The 18,265-nt window shown below is 46.7% G+C and overlaps 1 protein-coding gene and 1 non-coding gene across 3 annotated transcripts; both read left to right on the forward strand.

Annotated features, from left to right (window-relative positions):
* The first annotated feature begins 16 nt into the window (after positions 1–16).
* Positions 17–18,159, forward strand: heatr1 (HEAT repeat containing 1). Of its 2 annotated transcripts, none has more exons than XM_014179208.3 (43): positions 17–123; positions 401–561; positions 690–906; positions 1,086–1,227; positions 1,350–1,451; positions 1,560–1,700; positions 1,846–2,057; positions 2,202–2,335; positions 2,454–2,664; positions 2,850–2,967; positions 3,121–3,324; positions 3,413–3,501; positions 3,601–3,812; positions 5,116–5,237; positions 5,463–5,657; positions 5,838–5,997; positions 6,466–6,614; positions 6,873–7,065; positions 7,334–7,506; positions 7,654–7,824; positions 8,033–8,275; positions 8,505–8,636; positions 8,726–8,829; positions 8,977–9,123; positions 9,255–9,373; positions 9,469–9,590; positions 9,777–9,905; positions 10,370–10,588; positions 10,779–10,908; positions 11,066–11,229; positions 11,410–11,462; positions 11,627–11,750; positions 11,900–12,040; positions 12,124–12,422; positions 12,620–12,770; positions 12,901–13,059; positions 13,169–13,303; positions 13,402–13,506; positions 13,685–13,853; positions 14,100–14,254; positions 14,441–14,599; positions 14,812–14,920; positions 17,594–18,159. In XM_014179208.3, the coding sequence occupies exons 2-43, from the start codon at positions 420–422 to the stop codon at positions 17,680–17,682; spliced, it is 6,444 nt and encodes a 2,147-aa protein (XP_014034683.3). In that variant the 5' UTR covers positions 17–123; positions 401–419; the 3' UTR covers positions 17,683–18,159. The 2 variants fall into 2 exon arrangements, with proteins under 2 accessions (XP_014034683.3, XP_045565973.2); XM_045710017.2 differs by having other exon boundaries at positions 5,841–5,997.
* Positions 10,080–10,210, forward strand: LOC123731489 (small nucleolar RNA SNORA14). Its single transcript, XR_006762642.1, has one exon. It is a non-coding gene; the product is annotated as a small nucleolar RNA SNORA14 (small nucleolar RNA).
* Positions 18,160–18,265: the final 106 nt, after the last annotated feature.

An 18,265-nucleotide genomic window follows, 5' to 3' on the forward strand; every position in this document is an offset into this window, starting at 1 on the left:
AAATAGAGAAGGGCTGTGGTTTAGCCACTTTTATTTTGAAGTACATGTCGTGAACCGGATGTGAATACCATCAGAGAGGTCAGAGAAAACGCACGTGTGGGAAAGTAGGAGTGCGGATCCGAGGTACAGTAACAACTAACTGTACAATAATAATGTTTTATATCTATCTTACGTTGTGTTTTTAAATCCACAGAAGAATGACCCTAGTAATGTAGTAGCGCATAGCTTCGGGTGTTAAAGCTGGTCGTTTATGAACTATGGCCTAGCAGCCGGCAAAAAATGCTAGCTAACAGTTTGGGCACAGATACGATTTTTTGGTTAGCCAACGTTAGCTTACTAGTACTAGAAATATGCAGTACAGTGTCAAAGGTAACGTTATAATGATTGCCTCTCCCAACAGATCTTGAGAACCTGACACAATGACATCTTTAGCCCACCAGTTGAAACGCCTGGCCTTGCCACAAAATGACCCCAATCTGCTCACTCGTCGGGAGGTTGCATCCCTACTGTTTGACCCTAAAGATGCTTCCAGTATGGATAGAAGCACCTTCTTTGCACTTGGTACGTTTGACATTGGTCTTCCTGATGTCAGTCTTGACTTCACTGTTGCAGCTTGTTGACTTCTAAATGACTACTGTTTAAACTTCTCAGCTACTTCTCCGGACTATCTCTTTTCTCTTGCATTTTAGGATGCACAGGGCTCGAGGAACTCCTGGGCATCGAGCCTGCATTCAGTGAGTTCCAGGAGACACTATTCAGCCAAGCCTCAGTGGACATGGAGCGCAGTGTCCAGTCCAAGGAGGTCAACAAGAAACTTGACGCAGGCATCTCCCTGTTTCTTACACGCCTGTCCCCGTACTTTCTACTCAAGCCTGCCCAGAAGTGCATCGAGTGGCTTGTACACAGGTGCCCCCCCATTTTTCTATCTACAGGATATTCTCTCAATCAAGTGTTATGTTTACATTTGAAGGAAAGTGTGTCTAAGCTGCTGTTTTCATTGCCTCGTTGTATGTAGCCTATTCATATTGAATTTGTTTTATTGACATTGTGTTAATACTGGTTGTTATTCTCTTTCATCCTTGCAGGTTCCACATCCACCTGTATAATGTGGACACACTGCTTGCCTGTGCCTTGCCCTATCACGAGACTAAAGTGTTTGTCAGAGTCATTCAGCTTTTTAAGTTAAAGGACCCCACTAACCGATGGAATTGGCTCGAGGGGCTTCAGGTAATTGCTATAGAAGCTAGCTTTGATTTATGAGCATAACTATTGGAAGTTGATAGATTTTGTTGTTATTTTTCATTATAATCAGCATGTCATCAATGACCATTGTGTTGATTTCCTTACAGAAACCAGGAGTTCCTTTGGCCAGAGGAACCCTAATCACTCACTGTTACAAAGACTTGGGCTTCATGGATTTCATCTGCACCCTGGTCACGAAGTCAATCAAGGTAAACCCAATACATTGCCTTATACCTCAATATAGCTTATATGTATGCTCAGGTATCAAGCACAGTGCCTCATCTTGACCTGTTTTTGTTGGTCTTCTTTTTTTGCAGGGATATTCAGGACATTCTGGCAACTGTGCCCAGCTTCGAGTGATTTTCTCTTTTTATGCCTCCACTATTGTACCGGCTTTGGATGCTGTGGAGAAAGTCTCTGACACAATCATATCCAAGCTGCTGCCTTATGTTCAGAAGGTTAGATACTGCATTTAAGCTTCATAAGAAACCATTCTATTTTGAGGCGTTGACACCGATACAGAAACTTTTTTTTATTGAAGTTAAGGAATAAACCACGAGGACACTGTTCAGCTCATGCTGACTATTTCCTTTGTGTCTCCAGGGTTTGAAGTCCTCTTTGACAGACTACAAGGCTGCCACCTACATGATAGTGTGCCAGCTGGCTGTGAAGGTGGTGATGGAGGCCCAGCTGGTGGACATCCTGGCCCTGCAGATCAGCAAGTCACTGTGCAAGGAGCCTGTGCTGCCTAAAGAGGGCCTGGGCTGCCTCATCGTCCTCCTGCAGAACCAGAAGGAGGGCACTGTCGGCCCAAAGTGAGTGAAGAAGTGGAATAGGAAGAATTTTTATTTTTTTAACTATTTCATCACTTTGAGTGTGTGTCATTTTAGGGCATCTTAGGATTGTTTGGTGTTTCTTAATTGGCATTCTCTGTGTTTTATTTAAAAATGGTCCTTTAGATCCTTTGGCCAGCTGTGTGCCGTGACTTCCTTGGTCCCCTCCCTCCAGGCAATGGCTGCAGTTCATGACATCAGTCCCTTATTACGCTACCTGCTGCCTCACCTGGTTCATGCTGTTGTCACCACCGGCACTGGTGAGTAGCAGTGTATACCTGCATCTGACTCTTTGTTTTTTAACCTGGATGCGTATGTATATTGCCATTGAATCCCTTTAATAAGAAAGATAAAAGTGTTGTCTTTTGTTTGTTATAGATGAGATGGAGACTGAGGAGCCCTCAGAGAGCACCCGCCATGGGAACCTGTTCGAGTCTGTCCTTCAAGGCCTTCCACTGTCTGGTGGTCTCGATAACACAGTAGCAAAGATGCTACTTGAGGAATACCTCTCCCAGAGTCGGCTCTCTGCTGAGGGTGTCGCTGCCCTCAACCAGCGCTTGCTGCCATTAGTCCGACTGTTCGAGTCAAAGTAAGTTTGGCCTTTTCTTTTAAACACTGGCATTAATTGAGGGCTACTTGCTTCCCTTTCAATTGGTAGTAGCCAAACTGTAGTTATTCTCTCAGCTGCTGAACCACAGTACCCACACGTGTGTCCTCGTTCCTTCCCACTCCATTGTGTGTATATTGATTACACTGACATGTCTGTTGTTGCAGGTACCCAGGTGCTGTGTACATGGTCCTGGAGGGCCATGTGAGTGACATCTCTAGCGCAGAGGACAAGAACCTCTTCCACCAATTCATCTCCCTGTCCATGAGCAGTGGCAAGTACCAGGTAGGCGGCAGCGCCCTGGCTGAGAAGGTTCTGAGTGAAGGCTGCACTTAGGCAGATATATAGGAGATCAGCTCAACCTCCTCAAAGCCATTCTGTGTCATTTTGTTTTCTTACACTCCGCTGTCTTTTTAACATATATTTTTTTGGCTACAGATCCTCGGGGACTCTGACACCTCCCTCGTGTTGAGCCTGAAGCACCCACTCCCCTCTGTGAGGCACATGGCTGTGGAACACCTGATGGGCATTGTCACCTCAGGACAGGGGGGTTTTGACCAGGCCTTCCTGAAGGAGGCTCTGCTGGAGCGTATGAAGGATGACGTCCCAGAGGTGGTGGCTGCAACCTTGAAGGCCCTGGAGGTGACTGGCTGGAACATGAGACTTTCAAGTACATTCATATTGGAATCTACTAGTGATTAAACCTAACGTATCATATTTCCCTCCACAGCTCTACGTTGATCGCCTGGATCCAGAGGACACTGTGTCATGTCTCCTCTCACTGCTACAACGTGTAGACCTCTCAAATGCTGGAAACTGGTTAATGCTGTTTTCAGTTCTTTGAAATGCACATCAATTCCCCAAATAACTCCAAATTCGTAGTATGATATTGAATGGCTTCCATGTGCTTCCTCATAGGTGTCCATTGTTGAAGGAGGCAGTGAGGGTTCTGGATGAACCCAGACTGGTTGAAGGGAACTCTGACCTTAAGGCTTGTGTCGTCTGGGGTCTTTTGCCCTTTCTTGTGGTCACCTCGGCCCTGCCCGACTCCCCAGACCTCCAGCTGGCCACCTGTGTGGCCCAGTCCTCCATCATATCCCAGCACAACCTCACTCAGGGCTGGGCCTATGGTAAACGCATTCGAAAATGGTTTCACAATAAATGTATTTTAATTTTTTTTGTCTTTGAGAACACTTGCAAACGTTTTACTGAGAATGCTATGGAGGGTACTTTGGTAAATAGAGGGATCATATATACCCGTATACTCTAGCATGATGCCACTAATCTAAATCAAAATTCAGATTGTTAGGATTGTCTGCTTCCAGAGAATAAGAAGGTATGTGTACTATATAGTGCCGGCCAAATATATTGGCACCCTTGCACTTTTTTCTTAAATAATTCCCTATTTCTTCTTAAATAAGTTGAAATTGAAAAAAAAATGTTTGTTCTCCACACCTCGTTGTTGGATTTTCAACATTGCAGAACCAATTTTATTTTTGTGAACTTAAGTTAACAATTTCTATTTAGAAAATAAAGATAAATGGCATGGACAAAATTATTGGCATCCCTAGTACGTTGTTGCACAGCCTTTGGCCAAGATAACTGCCAACAAATGCTTCTTGAAGCCATCGATTGAGTTGGCTGCACCTTTCTACTGGCAATTTGGCCCATTCTAAAGCGGCAAACTGCCCTTTATTGTTCAATGTTTGAGCGGTTCCCTCCACCAACTGCTGTTTTCAGCACTTGCCACAGGGTATGGATGTGATTCAGATCTGGTCTCTTTGTTGGCCATTCCAGAACAGTCCAGAGTTTCTTCTTGAACCATTCCAAGGTGCTTTTGATGTGTGTTTAGGGTTGTTCTGCTGGAAGACCCACAGCCTTCAACAGAGACAGTTTTTGGACACTAGGTTCAACGTTGCACACATTCAAGGCCCCCAGTACCAGAGGCAGCATAGCAGCCCTGCAGCATTATGGAATCTTCCCTATGTTTGATTGTATGAAGGGTGTTTGAATGCTTCATTTGGTTGCCGGTAAACAAAGGAAGAACCCACTGCTGAAGGAGACCCGAGAAAGCCTGGTTGAACTTCTTTAAAAAAAAAACACCTAAACAAGCTTAAGTCCTGGGGAAAATGTTCTGTGAACCAATGAAACAAAGCTAGACCTCTTTGGCAATACATATCAGCTGATCTCCATTGAAGGTTGTGGGTCTACCAGCAGGACGATGACCTCAAACGCGCATCAACCAGTACTCAGGAATGTTTCAAGAAGAAATGCTGGAGTGGCCAGCAAAGAGTCCAGATCTGAATCGCATCAAAAACCTATGGCGAGAGCTAAAAACTTATTTTAGAAGAAATGATTTAAGAAAAGTGGGTGGGTGCCAATATATTGGGCCGGCACTGTAACTACTTCCTATCTCTCCCCTCTGCTCTACAGCGCTCAAGGCCGTGGTGGAGAGGAGTTCTCAGCCGGACTTCATTGGGTTGGCCAACCAGCATCTCATCTCAACACTGACCAAGAACCTGTCTAACATGGACCCCTTTTCCAAACGTAATGCTGTGAGTGGATTAGTAAACATTTGGTGGCCTTTCTAAGTCAAGTTCAATTGAATTCCGAGTGCAATGAAAACAAAATGGTGTTCCTTTCCTTACGCTGATCTAGTGATTTTAGAGCTCTTTGCTAACTAGGTTAAGCACTAGGAATTTACATGAACTTGTTGGGTTCAATGTGAAAGGGTCCCGAGTACAACAACTCACCCTTCACCTAATTTGCATGTCTGCTAGCTGGAGAAGCTGGCTGGGGTGGTAGCAGTCCAGCGGGGCAGCCTGAGGGAGAGGGCAGCGTTCGTGGTGCTGAGCCAGACCTTACTGCAGGGCCTGGGGGACATGAGTGAGACCCAGCACCTCCACACAGCCCAGAGTGTCTACTCCCTGCTGGAGCCTGCAATACTGGAACTCACCCAGAAAGACATGCCTACGGTGAGAGGGAGTGGCGGTTTGTACAACTACATAAATGACAGATGTCTCTTGTGATATTTACTTTCTGTCTTTGTATTTATTTATTTTTATCCTGCGATTCCTTTACCCGCTCTATACTTTTCTGGGCTGTTGAAGTCCGTATGAAATGGTTTACCTTATTTTCTTCTGTTGTGTTGCCAGCAGCAGGAGGATGTGTCTCTCTCCTTCTCTGTGGGGCTGGGAGAGTACCTGCAGAAGCTCAGGGCAGGGCAGAGCATGGATACAGAGTATGCGGTGCTGTTGGTGTCACTGCTCAGAGGGCTCATATCCACCCTGAAGTGCCATGACACTTCCTTCAAAGGTAAGTCGATCAAATCCAATTTTATTTGTCACGCGCCGAATACAACAGGTTTAGACCTTACCGTGAAATGCTTACTTAAAAGCCCTTAACCAACTATGTAGTTAAGAAAATATTTACTAAATAAACAAAAGTAAAAAATAAAATAAAAATGAACACAATAAAATAACAATAACGAGGCTAAATACAATGGGTCCCGGTACTGTCAGTGTGCGGGGATACAGGTTAGTTGAGGTAATATGTACATGTAGGTAGGTGTAAAGTGACTATGCATAGATAATAAACAGCGAGTAGCAGCAGTGTACATTTAAAAAAAAATAATACAAAAATACCTTTTTCCTTCTTGAAAGCAATTGGCTACATATTGTTTTTCATTAGGTTTAACACTCTGCTATCACCAATTATTTTTGCCACTTGGTCACACACTGAGTTAAAAGGAAAGAGGCTGACAGACTGCTTGCTTCCTGCCAGGTGAGACGTGGTGGAACCCAGAGAAGCTGGACACCAACACTTGCTGCTACCTCCGGTTGCTGTGTCGCCTGTTTGACGTCATCATCACAGGGGCAGGCCAGGGCCACATGGCAGCCAGCTTCAGGGCCCTGATGAAGCTGCTCTTTCAGGTACTGAATCTTCATATGTTGCACAATGGATTTCAGTGCACAGACCGATGCTTCAACTCCACTCATTGGAGCATAGCTTCACTCGAGGGAAAGTCCAGCATTCCTCTAAGGAGGCTACAATTGAACCGTTATGTAATCATTAAAATGTAAGTTTAGTGTTTTTGAGAAAGAAGGTGACAAAGAAATATCCTGTTTTACTTTCAACTGCCTCACTTAGTCCACATTATTCTATTCCTCAACCCCCTCCATTTGTCCCAGGTCCACCTGAGTGATCCCCTGGAGCTCTTCAAGTTCCTGAGTCTGGTGTGGGGTTACGGCAGTAACCTCGGAGATCAGCTGGACTGTAAGGTCAATGCCATTTTGCAAACCCAGGCCCTCTATGTGGGCAGAGCCCTCCTCAGCGCCCAGCCAGGGAAGACCCTCACACTGCTGGCATCAGGCTCATCACCAGGTAGCCTGGAGAATTGTATTTGATGTATAGAGTTTGGCGTAGTCTGAAAATTACCATCAGTTGTCTGGGACGAGAACCGTTCCTACTGTGTTGTGGTGTATTAAAGCTTATTACCTGCTCTTTTTATGACCGTGTAATAAAAACCCATGTCTCAACAATCACGCCCTGCTAGGACAATGGAGAAGGTATTAGTGGAGTAACAAGCAAATGGATTGAGTAGTGATGGTGTATTAGTAACAAAGTTCAAAATATGGTTTTCCCTCTATAGTTGTGCTGTCCCTGCTGGCCTGTCTGAGCTCCCCTGTCCGTGAGGTGAGGAGGGCAGCCACAGCCACCCTCCAGACACTAGCCCAGGTGGATAGCTCTCCCTTCCACCCCATCATAGACAGGCTGCTGAAGACCACCGAGGAGCTCACCACTGGCCCAACTCACCTCAGCCAGGTGAGAGGCGCACACACATACATCATTTGTATCCTCAATGAAACATTGTGTATCAAATAGAAATAATACACACTCACGCACATTTATTTCATGTTATATTCACAGTAAATGTTATCATGCACACTATCCAAATGTGTTTTTCTCTAGGCCCTGGGGAAGCTCTATGAGGAGGCTGTAACGGGGGCAGGGAAAGGCAAGGCCCGGGACAAGAAGCTGCTGGTGGGGTTGGAGGAGCTGCTGCTGGGTGTCCAGGTGGCCAACTGCCCTGCCTACACTGCCAAGACCATACTGAGGGCTCTGGGAGAGGTCAATGGAGAGGTGAGTGGACAGGGAATGACAACAGAAATTTAAGAAGGCCTTGATCTAATGTGAAACCTATTTCCTGACGGTGATGTGACCGGATCAGGAGCAACTCTGAAGCCTCTTTTTTTTTTATATGACAACTCTTATCTGGGCATTGGAGTTTTTGTAAAGCCATATTTTATATCCCGGTCTCTGTCTTTCTTTTCTTTTTTTCTCCTCTTAGTCTGTGTTGTCTGTCCTAATGCCTGTCCTGGAGCGCCTGCTGGAGCAGAGCGGGCCGGAGAACCCCACTGTCCTAAAGGACGAGGCCCTGCTCATGCAGCTGGTCCTGGGGAAGTACAACGAGCACGCAGCCCCCCTCCTGGTGAAGGACCAGGACTGTCTGGAGCTCTTCATCAAGGCCCTGGGCACGGTGTCTAAGCCCTACCCTGATATCCCCTGCTTTCAGATCATCGCTCTGGAACAGGTACGCTACTGTAGCAGCACGGCTCTCCCTGACTGAGATCCATACGATCATACTCTGGGATGATACAAAGGCTGTATGCTAGTAATTTCTGTGCCGTCAAAATACCGGCCTATTGCCTGAGTCATGTTCAGTGGGCACCAAAAAAAATTAACCGTTTTGAAACTTCTACAATGACAACCCTCGTTTTCTCCCATTTGCTCCTACTGAACATGACCCTGTTTGTTCTCAGATCACCAAGGCGTTCTACTCAGCCCTCGGAGATGAGAAGGTCCAGCAGAGGCTCCTGGGGGTAATGTTTGACTTGCTGGTGGAGAGCAAGAGTCCTGTCTGTGCCCAGACCATCAGCAGTGTCTTCAAAGGGGTGAGGAGGAACCTCTGCATACTGTATCTACAGGGAAGCCATCATTCACTACCACCACACAAGATGCTAATGCTGTCCTCTCACTGTAGATTGCTGTGGACGGCGAGCTAGTGGCTAACGAGCTAGCCCCAGCAGAGAAGCCCAAAGTCACTGTGTCAGTACAGCAGACCCGCAGGAGCAAGATGCTGCAGAGGTGAGGAACATCTACTCTAACTGGCCTACATTTGATTACAATAAGCCGTAGACTAGATACAATCACCTCATTGGTTACAATGCAATTTGACTTGGAGCCACTATGATGGACTTGACTTGAGCCACTGTGTTTCTGGGCTTTATATAGGAAGGCCCAGGACACTTCTCAGGCAGTGCCAAAAGAGGGCGCTGTGTCCTGGCAGAGGGTGACTCTCATCCTGGAGCTGCTGCAGCACAAGAAGAAGCTAAAGAGGCCACAGACGCTGGTGCCCGCTCTCTTCAGCCTGCTCTCCAGGTACAACCAGCTGCACACTCTCTGAGCCTCAGCCTGACCAAGGCCAACCATGTTCCCAATTATCTACACCATTATTATCTATACTAAATAGTGCGCTGCAAAAAAAACGTTGTTCCTCTCTGGCCACTCAGGTGTCTGGAGACGTCCACCGTGGAGCGAGGCAACCTAGAGTACACCAAGCAGCTTATCCTCGGCTGCCTGCTCAACGTCTGCCAGAAGCTCTCCCCTGACGGAGGACCCGTCAGCGAAGGTGAGAAGACTAAATACTTTTTTTTTTTGGGCCCAGAGGCACCCTTCAGGCTTTTCTAAAATGTGTGTGACTGACTGTTTGTCCTCCACACTCAGATGTGCTGGATGAGGACAAGTTCAACGTGGAGATTGTGGTGCAGTGTGTGAGGATGTCCGACATGCCCCAGACCCACCATCATGCCCTGCTCCTTCTGGGAAGCGTGGCTGGCATCTTCCCTGTGAGTGCTGTACACAGTCATCTCTCAGCCATCTCAAAAGCAGTCTCTCATTCGTCACGGAATTAATCTCTCGAAGAACCATCTCGCAACCATCACAGAGCCATCTGTAAACCATCAGAAACTGTTTCCAATCTAAAGTGTTTCCAATGACCTTTGACCCCCCCCCCCCCTTCTATTCTTTCCCAGGAGAAAGTCCTGCACAACATCATGCCCATCTTCACCTTCATGGGCGCCAACATCATGCGTCTGGACGACACCTACAGCTTTCAGGTCATCAACAAGACCGTCCGGACGGTCATCCCTGCCCTCATCAAGGTGAGTCAACCAACAAGCGGTCAGGGATGTAGGATAGCTTTGGCCTGGCCATTGTCTCACTTCCACTCATCTAATATGCTATGAATGTGAATAATACGTCATGTGTTGTTTTGGTTGGCATTACATGAACACTGGAGATGTGGGTGGTAAATGCCAATCAAAAACAAATGTCTTGTGCATTCTCGTAAACCCCCTAGTTGCTAATGTTAGCTTCTGGGACAAGAAAGGATGCTAGATCAAACTAGAGATCCAAAGCTGAGGGCCGTGTGTCAGTGGCTCTCGGTTATTTCAGCTCTAGGACATTCGTCACAGGGGCTATGACGTCAATTGTTGTCAGTTGTCTCTTTAAAGGATGTTTTAAGCGTTGTGTGAGCAACCTGCACACTGGTTTGGCATGGTTGCTGAGTTTCTCTCTACTTCCCACTTTTCAGAAAAACACGCATGTCTGTTTTGCTTGTTTCTAGGCCAATGAGAGTGGCGACGGCGAGTCAACCGCTCACATGGAGGCGGTGGTGACGCGCATCGTGCACGTGTTCGCCGACGCGCTGCCCCACGTGCCCGAGCACCGCCGTCTGCCCATCCTGTCCCAGCTGATGACCACCCTGGGGCCCGCCCGCTTCCTCTGGGTCCTACTGCTGCTCCTGTTCAAGCAGCACGCTACCCAGACCAACGCCACAGATAAGGTAGGCCGTGAGAAAAGCTCGACTGAAATATCAACACAATGGAATATACTACTTAAAAAGGTGTGCGCGCGTTTTTAGAAGGTATGTCTATGGCCTCTGTTGACAAGTGTCTTTGGAATTTGCTCTAGGTTTTATGCGCAAAATCTTCAGGAAACGCTTTAAGCCGCCATGTTTGTCCGTCTCTTCTCAGGATGCTGCGTTGGAGAGGGACGTGGAGTTCTGGATCTCAGTGTGCTGTGAGTTTGAGGTGGAGGAACAGCTCGTCTCTCTCATAAAGATCCTGAAGTATCTCATGGCGCTGCCGCAGGACAAAGAGGACGGTGAGGAACTCAACAGACCTGCGATGCGTTTTAGTCTGTTGTAAAGGCTGGGTGTGCTGTGTGGGTCTATGTAACAAAGCAACATCAAGACAGATGCTCTTTAGGGACCAGGTTTTATTTGTTTTTTTACAACGTACTCCATTTTTGTTTTGTGCAGGACCTGTGAAGAGGCCAACACGTGGCAGGGGAGCCGAGAAGGAGAAGGCAGAGGACCTGATCTTCAACATGGAGGCCCACAGCAGCAAAGAGCTGCGCCACTTCAAGTTCCTCTCGGTCTCCTTCATGGCCCAACTCTTGGCCGCCGGCAGCTTTGTGGGAATGGTAATATAACTGTAGCCTGGTTCCCAGATCTGTTTGTGCTGTCTTGCCAATACTATTAGCAAAACAGTTGACACCATTGGCAAGACAGCAAAACCAGATCTGGGAAAAGGCTATGTAACTCAAGTTTAACGTCTGTCATGTATCAGTGTAGTTTGTTAACTGTGTGTGTGTGTCTTCCAGATTGCGGCGGGCGGTGACATCGTGGAGGATTCTCTGCAGAAGCTACAGCAAAGGTGAGACCTACTTAGACTAACCAACCATGTGGCGCAAGGAATTGGTGATTACATTATTATTATTTTTTTGTGGTGATTTCAATTTGTTTGACTGTAAGATAAAAAGATCTTACAATGTTCCAAATGATCCCTGTATCACAATGTTGTTCTGATGTCCTGTTTAGTCTTCTGGAGGAGATCCTTTGCTACATCCACACTGTGGCTCGCTGTGTGGAGGAGAACACTGACAAACCAACTGGCAAGTTCTGGAGAGCTCTGCTCAATAAGGCCTACGATGTCCTGGACAAAGTAAGTCTGCCACAGAGACGGAAAGACGTGTACTCTACTCAGTCATAGAAAATAAAGGCAAACCAAGGTTGTTACAATATCAAGAAAAAACTAGCCAGGTTTGCATTGTGAGATCCTACATTTTCTTTTTTCTGTGTTTTGATCGCCAGGTCAACGCCCTGTTGCCCACGGATACGTTCATCACGGTGATGCGAGGCCTGATGGGTAACCAACTACCGTCTGTGAGGCGGAAGGCTATGGAGCTGCTCAACAACAAGCTGCACCAGAAAACCCAGTGGCAGGAGAAGCAGGTTATTACACAGACTGGGGATATTCTGTGTGTGTATGTTTTGAGTAGTTGGGGGTAGTCCTGACCTTTGACATCTCACCCCAGGTGACAGTGCTTCTGGACCTGACAGGCGACCTGCTGGCCATTGTGGGACATGGTCACGGCAAGGTCAATGTCATGGAGGAGGAGCAGGCCATCAACAGGCAGACAGCCCTCTACAGCCTCAAACTGCTGTGCCGCAGTTTTGGCTCGGATCATAAGGAGGCGTTTGTACTGGTGCTAAACCGGGCTGTGGAGATCGTGGTGTCACCGGAGGAGGAGAAGAACGTGATGGGCAGTGCCCTACTGTGTATCGCTGAGGTGGCCAGCACTCTGAAGGCCCTCGCCATCCCACAGCTGCCCAGGTACACAGTCTACGCTTCTGTGTTCACGGTAGATAGAGGCAGCGTAGTTCACAGACCAGTGCATTTTGTTAAATCAATTACTTATATTTTCCTATAAACACTTTTATAGTACACAAATATTTACAAATAATATACCCTAGGTAAACTGTCACTAATGTGGTGTCAGAAGTTTGACTCGAGTCCCCTCATGTTGTCAGGCTGATGCCGGCAGTGCTGCAGTCTCTAACCGAGAGAAAAGAGGTGTTGTCTAATGAGCTCTACATGTTGAGTGCCGTCACAGCTCTGCAACGTGTCACTGAGACCCTGCCTCACTTCATCAGTCCCTACCTGCAGGACACACTGCTTCAGGTAACTTCTACTATCCCATACACACACACGTCCATCTGGTTTCTATCATAATAAACCTATAGTAAACATACAATACATCGACTGGGACCTGTCGTACTGAAATGATGTAACGGTGTAATGTGTCCCCCAGGTGGCTCGACTGACACGGGTGGCAGAGAAGGCCACCACCACCCCACAGCTGGCCGTGCGACTGGCCTCCCTCAGGACCACTGTGGCCACCAAGGTGCCCCCCAGGGTCCTGCTGCCCACCCTCACCAAGTGCTACAGCAAGACGGTGAACTCCAAACAGGTAGGTGGTGAATTACCTGGAATAGCCTGGGATATGTAAGGATGGAGGAAATAAATGATGTTCACATTGTGCGGTCATGTATTGAGTGTTTCTCCTTTCATTTTCACAGAGCCAGCTGGGTCCCCTGATGAGCATCTTGAAGGAGCACATTGGTCACATGGAGAAGGATCAGCTGACCTCCCACCAATCAGAGCTTACGTCCTTCTTCCTAATTGCACTGGACTTCCGGGCCCAACACTGCCAAGTATGTCTCTCTCTGTTGAGCTCATAACAGTTTGAATGACACTCACTAAATTCTTTGTTTTTGTCTGCCATAGTTAAGACTGTCGTGTTTGTTTGCAGGGTGATCTGGAGAAGACCAAGGAGATTGAGGGCTATGTGATCGACTGTCTCCTGGCCATGGTTATGAAGCTATCTGAAGTCACTTTCAGGCCCCTGTTCTTCAAAGTAAGCATCATTACTTGAGAATCGACGCTGTCCTACTTCAGTTGTTTTGTGTGTTCCTTGTTTTTTTATTTTTTATTAGATGGTACCCTAATTCCCAAAGCACACTTATCTCCCAGTATTAGTCCAAATGTAATCACTTGAAGAGTCATGGTGCTTAACTGTGTTTATGCCCATGCAGCTCTTTGATTGGTGCAAGACTGAGAGCGTAGCCAAGGACCGCCTGCTGACCTTCTACCGCCTGTCGGACAGCATCGCAGACAGGCTCAAGGGGCTCTTTGTCCTGTTTGCCGGTCACCTGGTCAAGCCCGTCTCTGACCTGCTCCGTCAGACTAACGTCACAAAGACAGGTGGGTCTCTCCTCTCTCTCTCATGTGTGGTTACAGACTGTCTATGAATCGAAGGTCTCTAAGATGAAGTGTCTGGATTAGTTTGGCTTTGCTGGACAACGACGGTCGTGTTTGATGGGGATTTGCCCGTTTCTGGTTCACTGTTGGTTTTGAGTCACGTGAATGATTAACGCAAGGCACTCCGGGAAGTATTTGAAAGTCTTTTGCTTATTTTCCCTCTTTTAATCCACTCCTTCCCTCATTCAGATGAAGCCTTCTTTGACACAGACGACAACATTGAGAAGCGTTGCCTGCTGCTGGAGTACATACTGGACTGCCTCCATAAGATCTGCCTGTACGACACGCAGCGCTTCGTCAGCAAGGAGAGAGCCGACTCCCTCATGACCCCTCTGGTCGATCAGGTCAGCCTCACCCCTCTCTCACATCACTATAACAAAGGATTCATCCACAGAAATGGCAAGCTTTACAACTGAGGGTCTTCCTAATATGGATGCCGTGCGCCTTTTCCTTATGCCCTATTCTATTCTTGTGGTCCCCTGTTCTCCCCTATAGCAGTGGTGTATAAATGTCTGCCTGTCTGTGTGTAGTTGGAGAACACCCTGGGTGGAGAGGAGGTTTACCAGACCAGAGTCACCAAGCACCTGGTGCCGTGCGTGGGCCAGTTCTGCGTTGCCGTGGGTGACGACACTCTGTGGAAGACCCTCAACTACCAGATCCTGTTGAAGACGCGACACAGCTCGTCCAAGGTGAGACGTCAGAAGTGTGAAGAAGTTGGATTGGATTCCCAACCTAGTACCAACAGACATGTGATTCAAGTAGTCATTAAGACCATAGTTAGCTGGTGTGTTAGTGCTGGGTCAGCACAAAAACCCTGCCCACCTGCAGCTCTCCAGGACCACGAGTGATCAAGTGACTGAAATAAAGGCCTGTTGTTCTCTTCCCCCCCCCCCCCAATCAGGTGCGTTTCTCTGCCCTGCTGATGCTGCTGGAGCTGGCTTCTAAGCTGAGGGAGAACTACATGGTCCTGCTACCAGAGACCATCCCCTTCCTGGCTGAACTCATGGAGGGTAGGTTCACTGTCTCATCACCTTTTCTTTTTTTTTCACACTTTTCTCTTTCTGCAGCTATAATGTTTATGTAATGTTAGCATATTTGAGACATGTCTGTCTGTCCGTCCGTCCCGTCCCCCCCTCTGTGTAGCAGAGTACATTCCATTTAAGCATATCTGGAAACCTCTTTGAATAAGCATCGTTTATTATATTCTGTCATTTTGAAAGCAAACTGTTCCTCGGCATATTATTTTCTGCTTGTAGCTGAAAAGGAGCGATGCTTATAAATATATGGTTTGGCAGTATGCAGACATCCCTCTCATCCACATATGTGCCTAGGGTAGTTGAAGAAAGTAGGACAATAGCAGGGTGGTGTAATGGTAGCTACAGTGCCTTCAGAAAGTATGTATGCCCCTTAATCCACATTTTGTTGTTTGAGCCTGTATTCAAAATTGATTCTATTTGTTTCTCTCACCCATCTATACAATTTACCCAATAATTGCAAACTGAAAGTGTTTTTAGACATTTTTGCAAATGTATCAAAAATGAAATCCAGTAATAGCTCATTTACGTGAGTGTTCACACCCCTTTGCTAGGACACTACAAAATGAGCTCAGGGGCATCCAATTTCCTTTGATTGTCCTTGAGAGGTCACTACAACTGGATTGGAGTCCACCATTGACCAATTCAATAGTTTGGACATGATTTAGAAAGAAACATACCTACGGGCCTCCCGGGTGCTAGCTGTGCCACTAGAGATCCTGGTTCGAGTCCCGGCTCTGTCGCAGCCGTCGCACAATTGGCCCAGCGTCAGCCCGGGTTAGGGGAGGGTTTGACCGGCCGGGATGTCCTTGTCCCATCGAGCTCTAGCGACTCCTGTGGTGGGCCGGGCACATGACACAGTCGCAAAGTACGGCGTTTCCTAAAACACATTGGTGTGGCTGGCTTCTGGGTTAAGGGGGCATTGTGTCAAGAAGTAGTGCGGCTTGGCTGAGTCGTGTTTCAGAGGACGCACTGCCGAGTCCGTACGGGAGTTGCAGTGATGGGACAAGACTGTAACTACCAATTGGATACCACAAAATTGGGGAGAAAAAGGGGTAAAAAATATAAATAAACTAGGAAGAAACACACACCCGTCAATATAAGGTCCCACAGTTGACAGGGCATTTCAGAGCAGAAACTATACCATGAAGTCCATGGAACTGTCCATAGATCTCCGAGATATATGCATCATCACAATTATATCTGGGGAAGGGTATAAAACAATTTCTAAAGTGTTGAACGTTTCCAAGAGCACAATGGTTTCCATTATTGGGAAATTTTTTAAATGTGGAACTACCCAGACTCTGCATAGAGCTGGCCATCTGATCAAACTGAGCCATCGGGCAAGAAGGACCTTGGTCAGGGAGATGACCAAGAACCCAATGATTATTCTGACAGAACTACAGAGTTCCTTGGCTGAGATAAGAACTTGCCAGAAGGACAACTGTCTTACAGCACTTCACCAATCTGGGAGAGTGGCCAGACTGAAGCCACTCCTAAGAAAAAGGCACATGACGGTACCCCTTCAGTTTGCAAAACGGCACATGAAAGACCGAGCATAAGGCAAAAGATTCTGTGGTCTGATGAGACAAAAATGTTACTCTTTGGCCTGAATGCAAAGCGCTATGTTTGGAGAAAACCAGGCACAGCTCATCACCCGTCTAACACCATCCCTACCGTGAAGCATGGTGGTGGCAGCATCATGCTGTGGGGATGCTTTTCATCAGCGGAGACTGGTAAGGATGGAGGGGAACAATGAATGGAGCCAAGTAGAGGCAAATCTTTGAGAACCTGCTTCAGAGTGCAAACGACCATAGACTGGGGGGTGTAGATTCATGTTCCAACAGGACAATGACCCAAAGCAATGCTGGAATGGCTTCAGAAGAACAATGTGAAAATCCTTGTGGTCCAGCCAAAGCCCAGAAAATCAGTGGAAAGACTTGAAGATTGCTGTTCACTGCTGCTCCCCATCTAATTTAACAGAACTTGTGAAAATTTGCAGGGGGAAAATATCCAAATCCAGATGTGCAAAGCTGATACAGACATAGCCAAGATGACTCAAAGCTGTAATCGAGACATTAAGATGCTTCTACAAGGTATCTGGGGTGTGAATACTTGGGCGGCAGGTAGCCTAGCGGTTAAGAGTGTTGGGCCAGTAACCGACAAGCCGCTGGTTTGAATCCCCGAGTGGACAAGGTGAAAATCTGTTCTGCCCTTGAGCACAGCAATTAACCCCCAACAACAACTGCTTTCTGGGTGCCGATGATGTGGGCGTCGATTTAAGGCAGCCCCTCGCACTTCTCTGAGGGGTTGGGTTAAATGCGGAACACACATTTTGTTTGAATGCTTTGTTGTGCAGCTGACTAGGTGTATCCCCCTTCCATAACTTATGTAAATGAGATGTCTGTATTTAATATTCAATAAATCTGCAAACATCACCTTGAGATGGGGGTATTGTGTGTAGATGGGTGAGAAACAATTAAACCATTTTTAATTCAGGCTGTAACACAACAAAAATGTGGAATAAATTAAGGGGTATGAATCTTTTCTGAAGGCACTGTAAATATTGATGTGTTTAGGGTAGTTGGCGAACTTGGTCGATGGCCACCATTTTGTGCTTACCGCTGTGTGTGTTTTTCTCCGTTACAGATGAATGCGAGGAGGTGGAGCATCAAGTACAGAAGGTGATCCACGAGATGGAAACCATCTTGGGAGAGCCTCTTCAGAGTTACTTCTAACCTGCGTCCCACTTCCACCTCTTCACCACCATTATAAGGGCCCAGATTGACCCGTAGCCCACTACGTCCCCCTATCAGAAGGCTGAGCCTCAGCCCCTCTCCCCCAGTTTAGACATTAACTGTTTCCCAGAACCGTGCAACAATCAAAATAAAGATGGGAGACACTGGAGGTTAACCTTTGTTTGCTTGTACCTCTTGCCACTGGATACCTGGTACATATAGGATGGATCTCTAGCAGTAAGAGAAGAAATCATCAGGCCAAAATGTATCCTGTGGGAATTCAAAAATGTATTAATTTTGTTAGGCTATTGCTGTTGTCTTTTCCCTTTTTGGGAGGTGTTATGAAAAACTTATGGGAACTTTTTAAGTCTTGGTTTTGTTACATTGTATGACAATGTAATATGTACATTTTAAATAATACATTTGTCAACAAACTCTTCATTGAAATACATTTGAATAAAGGCTTTTGGAAGCTAATCCAGTACTACTTACTGCTGAATATGAAGGAACCTTAATCTGTCATGAGTCATTCCATTTGATGGAATATTCACATTTAGATATAGCACCAGTAAAATTGTATTTG

Source organism: Salmo salar, chromosome 28, assembly GCF_965601325.2.
Source record: "Salmo salar chromosome 28, fSalSal1, whole genome shotgun sequence".
NCBI lineage: Eukaryota > Metazoa > Chordata > Actinopteri > Salmoniformes > Salmonidae > Salmo > Salmo salar.

Coding starts and splice junctions, on each gene's coding strand:
- heatr1 (XM_014179208.3), top strand. CDS start 420: ATGACATCTTTAGCCCACCAGTTGAAACGCCTGGCCTTGCCACAAAAT. Junction 7,825..8,032: donor TGGGAGAGGTCAATGGAGAG/GTGAGTGGACAG, acceptor TTCTCCTCTTAG/TCTGTGTTGTCTGTCCTAAT. Junction 12,041..12,123: donor CCCAGTGGCAGGAGAAGCAG/GTTATTACACAG, acceptor ATCTCACCCCAG/GTGACAGTGCTTCTGGACCT.